Source organism: Amphimedon queenslandica, unplaced genomic scaffold, assembly GCF_000090795.2.
Source record: "Amphimedon queenslandica unplaced genomic scaffold, v1.1 AMPQUscaffold_12357, whole genome shotgun sequence".
NCBI lineage: Eukaryota > Metazoa > Porifera > Demospongiae > Haplosclerida > Niphatidae > Amphimedon > Amphimedon queenslandica.
Window position 1 is genome coordinate 2,195 of NW_003547406.1, and position 7,153 is coordinate 9,347.

General features: G+C 34.8%; 3 protein-coding genes across 3 annotated transcripts in view; 2 read left to right on the plus strand and 1 right to left on the minus strand.

Annotated features, from left to right (window-relative positions):
• LOC109587969 (uncharacterized) overlaps positions 1-2,502 on the plus strand; it is a 4,595-nt gene extending 2,093 nt beyond the window's left edge. Inside the window, exons 11-13 of the mRNA XM_020004180.1 lie at positions 45-109; positions 818-947; positions 1,350-2,502. Coding sequence (XP_019859739.1) covers positions 45-109; positions 818-947; positions 1,350-2,502 — 1,348 coding nt within the window. The remainder of the gene's footprint in view (positions 1-44; positions 110-817; positions 948-1,349) is intronic.
• Positions 2,503-3,941: 1,439 nt separating this feature from the next.
• On the minus strand, positions 3,942-5,424 carry LOC109587970 (uncharacterized). The gene is made up of 3 exons (XM_020004181.1): positions 4,957-5,424; positions 4,002-4,219; positions 3,942-3,950 (listed from the first exon to the last, which is right to left on the minus strand). Exons 1-3 carry the CDS (start codon positions 5,222-5,224, stop codon positions 3,942-3,944), a joined length of 495 nt encoding a protein of 164 aa, XP_019859740.1. The 5' UTR covers positions 5,225-5,424.
• Positions 5,425-6,869: 1,445 nt separating this feature from the next.
• Positions 6,870-7,153, plus strand: part of LOC109587971 (GRIP and coiled-coil domain-containing protein 2-like) — a 4,620-nt gene continuing 4,336 nt past the window's right edge. Inside the window, exons 1-2 of the mRNA XM_020004182.1 lie at positions 6,870-6,959; positions 7,004-7,153. Coding sequence (XP_019859741.1) covers positions 6,896-6,959; positions 7,004-7,153 — 214 coding nt within the window. The 5' untranslated portion in view covers positions 6,870-6,895. The remainder of the gene's footprint in view (positions 6,960-7,003) is intronic.

Sequence of the window (7,153 nt, forward strand, 5' to 3'; positions counted from 1 at the left end):
CTAATAATCTCCAAGTATAGACACGCATATTTTATTCAATATAGGTTTTTTATACCATTGACTTTAGAGTGTCCCAAATGGCCTAACTTGTTGGCCTCACCTATGCGAGGTATAGGTACTTGTTGTGTCTGTCTCATTCATTCATTCTGCACAGCTGAGTTTTGTCTTTAATAAACTATAACTTTAGTACAGCATGTTCCAAGCTACTAGGTCTTTCTTTTTGACCTGAAAAAGTCTTTCTCAACTGTTTTGTGTTACTCAAATAAAAGCGCTAGGTACAAGAAGCTTCAAAGTAAGAAAATTGAGTAGTTGAGCTAAGTTCCTTTGTGAAGGCACTCTAGAGATAGCTTCCAGTAGATTAGAACATGGCCTTCAAAAAATATGAACAGAAAATGTTAAGCTTCTTTCTCACATGGCTTGCTGCCATGATTGCAGATGTTGATAATGTAATGCCACACCTTTCAAGCTAGGAGGAGCTGGAGCAGCTTGCATTGTATGTGCTGCTATTTCTGTATGGTATTCCAGAGCAAGTGCAACTGCAGGAAGCTATATGTTGCAACAGACTCTCTTCATGCCAAAGCTCTTTTAATGATGATAATCAAACAGCTATTGCAGCAAGGTCACACACCATGGTGTTTCATTAAGCTGAGTTCACTGATCCTAGGGTCGAAAATTTGAATCCTGCTTTTAATTTTTAATTTTTTTATGCAATTATTATTGTCCGACTTTTATTTGAACATTTACAGTATCTATATAATTAAATGCATGATTTCATAGCTTAAATGAGCCAATCTTTACACATTTTTCTTCATTACAGGAGAAGTACTTCAAGTTGTTAAATATCATGAAGATGATGAATGGTGGTATATGCATTCACTTCATACAGACAGTAAAGGCCGCGTCTCACTTAAATACATGATACCAATTGAAGGAGAACTCTTAAAAATGTAAAAAAATTAATACAACAAAGTGGAGTTTTAACTTTGAAGCATTTTTTCTTAGCTTAGTCACAAATTTGAATAACCACCAATAATAACTTAATTAAGTCCCAACATATACTTAGGCAACTTTTATAGCTACCTTACATATAAATGTACATGCATGAAAGTAACATTTATTAATAAATACTGTATAACGAAAAATTTTCATGGCTCAAAAACTTTGCTGATTCGTCCACAAATCAATTTCATGGTTTTAATTTTCATGATCTTCTACTTTTTGGCCATCTTGAACAGTATTAAATCAATTTTCGCAAATTTTATTTGTGTGAAATTTTAAAAACAAAATCCACAAAATTTTTCTGCTATACAGTATTAATATGATGTAATTAAAATTCCTTTATTCAATAGGCACAAGTACACCTATTATCATATGGTGAGTCGTGATAAAGCAGAGAAGAAAATGAGTCAAGCAGACACTCAAGCAGGTACTTTCCTAATTAGAGATAGTGAAAGCAAACCTGGACAGCATGCCCTCTCACTTAATGATGGATTTACTATCAGAAACTACCGTATATACATTGAGGATAATAAGTATTACATGAACCCTCGTGTCAAGTTTGACTCGCTCAATGACCTGGTACATCACTACATGATGAAAGCTAATGGTCTGGCCTGCTCACTAACAGTTCCTATGCCCAAACAAGTACATACAATCTGCAGAACCATGGCAATAAACAAAGAATTGAAAATTAATAAGTCAAAAATTACGTCTTTTAAATGCTTGCATGTAGGAAAGTTTGGAGAGATATGGAAGGGTGATTGGAAAGGTAAAGGGACAGTTACCATTAAGACAAATATAGCAACAAATATTACACAAGAAACATTTATTGAAGAAATCATTAAATTGCAAAAACTTCATCATCAGAACATCATCAGTCTGTATGGTGTTTGTATTGAAAGCTATCCTTTTTACATTATAACAGAACCAATCAATGGAAACCTCAAACAATATCTAATTACAAATAATCCTACACCAGCAGAGTTGGTAGATATTGCTATTCAAGTTACTGAAGGTATGATTTATCTAGGAGAACAAGATTACATTCATTGTGATCTAAGAGCCATCAATATACTATTAGGAGATCATAACACTTTCAAGATAGCAAACTTTCATCTTGCTCAACACCTCAATGGCAATAAATACTGGACTATTGAGAAAGGAACTAAGCTAGCTATAAGATGGACAGCACCTGAAGGATATGCTTTAAACCAACTAAGTATTAAATCTGATGTTTGGTCATTTGGTATATTACTATGGGAACTGGCTACCAAAGGAAAGGAACCATATCCTGGTATGACTGATAAAGAAGTAAAGGAGGCAGTATCAAAAGGTTATCATATGCCCATACCCCAAGGTTGTCCTGAACCATTTATAAAACTTATCATAGACTGTGGGAAATATAATGATTATGACAGGCCCAACTTTAAAAATATCTTTGATCAGTTTGATGCACCAGTACTTTTTATTAAAACTAATCAGTATGATGATTTGTTATTATAGTTATTACATGTACATGTAGTTTTTTAACTATTGATTAATTATATAGATGTTAGTTGTATGGTTGCAAACTTGGTTTTAATTTGTGTGTGAAGCCTTATGCTCTTGCTCTCCTTTGTCTGAACAATGAGCTGGACAGCTTTGTCCAGTTTGTAAAGACAATGTAACCTTATCATGAGGCTTCACTTGTTATATGTTCGTAAGGTCTTTTAATTAAATTCAATAATGTTCTCATTTAGTTATTTTCTATTTAAGATGGTATCTTTTTGTAAAACTTTATCTTGTATAAATTCTGTTCAATTGCGAAATAACTTCAACACTTTTCACATGTGATACCAAGAGTACATAATCATAATATCATAATACTTTTCAAAAACCCCCAAGTCATTCCTAAAACACTTTCCCAAATCCCCAAGGTGTGATGCTTAAATATATGTATGCTAAATACTTTATTATTGTATTGATAATAATTAAGATGCCTTCTGGTCATCCCAGGTGCCTTATGTAAGTAGATACATGTATGACTACACTACCGTAGTAAATAAAATTCAAAGAAGTTTATAGTCTCGCCCCACCCCTTCGCTACCTGCAGAGGAAGGGTCTGGAGACACTCACGGTAAAAATGTGTGCTCATGCAGAGAAATCCACATCCCAATCAGATTGCTCGAACCACGTGTAGGACAAAAAGTCATGTGACCGAAGAGCTCTGTTTAAGACAAAAGAGGAAGAATGAGAACCTAATAAAGGAAGGAAGGAGCCTGTAACGCTCCCTGGACTTCTTTCTCAAAGTTTAAGAGCAGCATTACTGTGCTGCTTACTACAACTATGCCATCGCATTTATGACGTAATAATACTGTCACGTGTTTACAATAAAACGTCATCAATAAAAAGTAAATATTATGGCGCTTTGTGAAGAGTTGCTGCTCTCAAATCTGCAAGAGATGTCCAAGAGACTGTATCCTCATCTTTTCTTAGCTGCAAAGCATCTGTTTAAGCTGTCTTGACAAATCTGGTCTCCTCTGTCACATGACATAGAGCCAACCACGTGTTCTTCTTTCCACACACTTTTTGCGTGAGTGTCTCCAGACCCTTCCTCCGCAGGTAGCGAAGGGGCGGGGCGAGACTAAGAAGTTTATAAATACAATACTTATACATTACACACAGGATGTGTTGACGCAATTTAGGGAATTATAAAAGCTAGGTGCAATAGCAATAAATACACAAATTTAGCCATACAATGACATTGATGCCTTGTAAATACATTGTACTTCTTTAGGCTTGCTGAAGTCTTATGCGTAAGTTCACTGGTTTGAATCTTGCTGTTGGCTCAAGTTTTATTTTATTAAATTTTTTTGAGGTCTAAATGCCATTTTAAGAAATAGACGTCCAGGCTTTTATCTGAGGAAATATGGTGCATGTATATCCTAATTTAACAATAAATTTTAATCCAACTTAACATCAGAGGCACAGGAACATACGTATTACACATACAGTGCATGTACTTGGATTCCCTCTCCCTCCCTATAACATACGTGACTCAATGAGATGGTTTTATCATTGACTCCATTGAGGTTTCCCTTGTTAGGACCAAACAATCTCCTCCAATGATAATGATAAGTAACACCTGGTGATGAATCAGGCCATGTACTGGAGAATATCTTAATATGATCAGTTGGTAGTGTAATAACTGGATGTTTATTAGCAACTGCTACTGTAAGGACTGTAGGGAGAGAGGAGGAGGAGAGATGGAGAGAATATTAAAGGAGAATAGGAGAATAGAAAAAGAGTGGGTGCATATGGGGAAAAGGAAAAAAGAAATGGGAGGAGAAAAAAAATAATAATTACGAGAAAGGTATTAATTATAATGTTAATAAATAAGCAAACAGAATAGACACGTGTACATTTGTCTTTATGGAAAACATTTTGTTTATAAGAGACAGGAAACAGACACGGACACAATGTAATAACAATACAGTATGTACTGATGAATGATAATACACATACACATCTAGGAGAATGGTGTTTTGTCATAACAGGCTCTAAAAGACTCACTATTACATTCTACATCATAATGTACACTATAAATATCAATGTACACAATGACAAATAATAAAACCAGTCTTACAATAATTATCATTAATATCAAGAGTATAATGTTAATATGAAGTTACCCAAAGCATTAATAAATTGAAGCCACCACTGACCTTTGCCTACTTCATACATTGTGTATGACATGCAAAACTCACTGCTACTGTAACTGCTTCACTAATTAGATTTTAATATCTTAAATAGCAACAGTAATTATACTAATACATATTTGCTATGCAAATAGTTTTCATGCAATACACATAATTATAAGTACAAAGTTTACAGTATAAACAACATTAAACCAACTCTCATTTTAAACAGATAATCCACAAAAATTAACAAGGCAATCCTCTTAATTTTCTAACTCACCATTATTGATTAATCTGTGATTCCTATGTGGTGGTTTAGGATGTGGCGTTGCCTTGATAATGGAAGAGGATGAGCTTGGAGTTGTAGTGACAACCGAAGACAAAGACGACGACCTCGTCGTGGCAACAAAATGAGAATAAAAATTAGAAGAATAATAATCAGAGGAAGAGGAGGAGGAGGAGGAAGATGGTTGGGGGACAACAGTAGAAGAGAAAGAGCTTTCATCTTTATTATGACTATCATGATTGGTCTTCTTAACAAAAGACATTACAACAACACTACTACTATACTTAGCATCATAAGGAACAGCCTTAGGAGTACACCTATCCTTTTCAGCAGAGTTACAACCGACAGCAAAACACTTCTTCTTAAACAACCAGCCTAGCTGACACTTTCGGCCATGTTGACAACAAAGATCGGCAAATTCCTTGTAAGAGTGAGCGGCACCGATAAAATGAAGATAAGATACCTTGGTCTTTCCCTTAGGCAATGAGTTAGAGTGATAATGAAACCTACACGAGTAGGAGGAGGGAGCCGTGGGATAGGAAGGAGGAGGAAGGTCTGGTTCTTCTGCAGGGTCCTGCCCGTCCTGATTGTGATAATTGTCACTAGAGGAGGAATGGTATTCGTTATTATCCGTCGTCTCTTTTGATTTATCGTTATATTTATAATCCTCCTCCTCATCAGTTTCCTCTGCATTAGTGTCCTCATTATATTTGTATGGACGATCTACATCCTCCTTTCCATTGTATGGATCACCGTCATGAAACGAATCAGGATATGGACGCTGGTCATAGCTATCCTGGGGCTTGTCTTCTCTTTGATTGTCATAAGATAGAGGCTGCCTTCTGTGTGATGAAAGGGATCCACCTAGACCTGAGGCAGAGATAGATAGAGTAGGTGTTAATGATAATCATAGTGTACATATGCAAGGATTAAAACAATGTTGTGGGTCAGGTTACACAACCCGAGGTACAAGTTAACAAGTAACAGCTTCTCCAAGAACTTCCTGTACAATGTAATAAAAATTTGGGGTGATTTTGGAGCCATTTTTGGAAAAAAAACATGGGCTATAGCCTTGGGTATTTCAGAATTTAGACATTTTCTTAAAATGGCTGTAACTTCAATAATTAAAGTCGGAATCAGTACACAGCATAAGGACATCAATATGTATCAGAAAATGTAACAAAAATTGGGATGATTTAGGAGCCATTTTTTGGATAAAACAATGAGCTATGGCCTTGGATACTTTTCAGAATTTTGGCATTTTCAAAAAATGGAAATTGATGTTGGAATCAACTCAAACTTTCTATACAGCATAAATATATCAATATGCATCAGAAAATGTAATAAAAATTTGTGGTGATTTGGAGCATTACATTACATTACTTACATCAAGTTACATGAAATACATGAGATTCTTTTACAAGAGAAAAAATGAAAGAAAGGATAAGAGGAGAGAGATGAGAACAATAAAGTATAAATATACTACTAAATGATAATAATCCACCATCATATTCTGTCAACATTTTAAATAGATGAATAAATAAATATAAATAAATAAATAAATAAAAAAAAAAAATATATATATATATATATATATAAGATTATTATGCTATGTGCTAAATGCTCAATAGTACTAGTCACAAATTCATGCAGTAATTCACAATTTCACTAAAACTCATGTACAAGTATACATGTACATTTAAACTACCTCATCTGTTATTTTGCTGCCGTTAGTAACTCCATCATTTTCATCATCAACTTTCTCTCTTCCCTGTATATGAAGTCCATATCATGATCCAAATCCTCGTCCAGATGTCTTTTTCAATGCCACCATGTTGAGGGTTAAAATAACAATAATTGCCCCGCCTTAAACCAGCCCCTCACTTGTCATTCCTTTGTAAAGTTTGCATCCGGTTAGCTTGTTCTTTGATCAATGGCAACTAAAACTAGTTCTTGTTCCTCTTCTCTGAGTCTCTTCTCTTCTCCTTTGACTATTGGTAATGTTCATTAACTATCTATGTATCATTGAATATGATTTTAGAGCAACTTATTGATGTACTTAATCTGTTGAAGAGATGTGGTTTCCCTCAGAGGAGATGGAAGGAACTAGGACTGACACTAGGACTACTCATGGACTCACTGGACGCTATTGCAGAAAACTACTCAAAAGTAGAAGATCGTTTTATTGAAT

What these genes read in the sequence shown, in the direction of transcription:
- LOC109587970 (XM_020004181.1), bottom strand. Translation starts at nt 5,224, where the DNA reads ATGTCTTTTGTTAAGAAGACCAATCATGATAGTCATAATAAAGATGAA. An exon ending in TCACAGATTAATCAATAATG is followed by an intron (nt 4,220 to 4,956) that starts GTGAGTTAGAAA and finishes CTCTCCCTACAG; the next exon opens with TCCTTACAGTAGCAGTTGCT.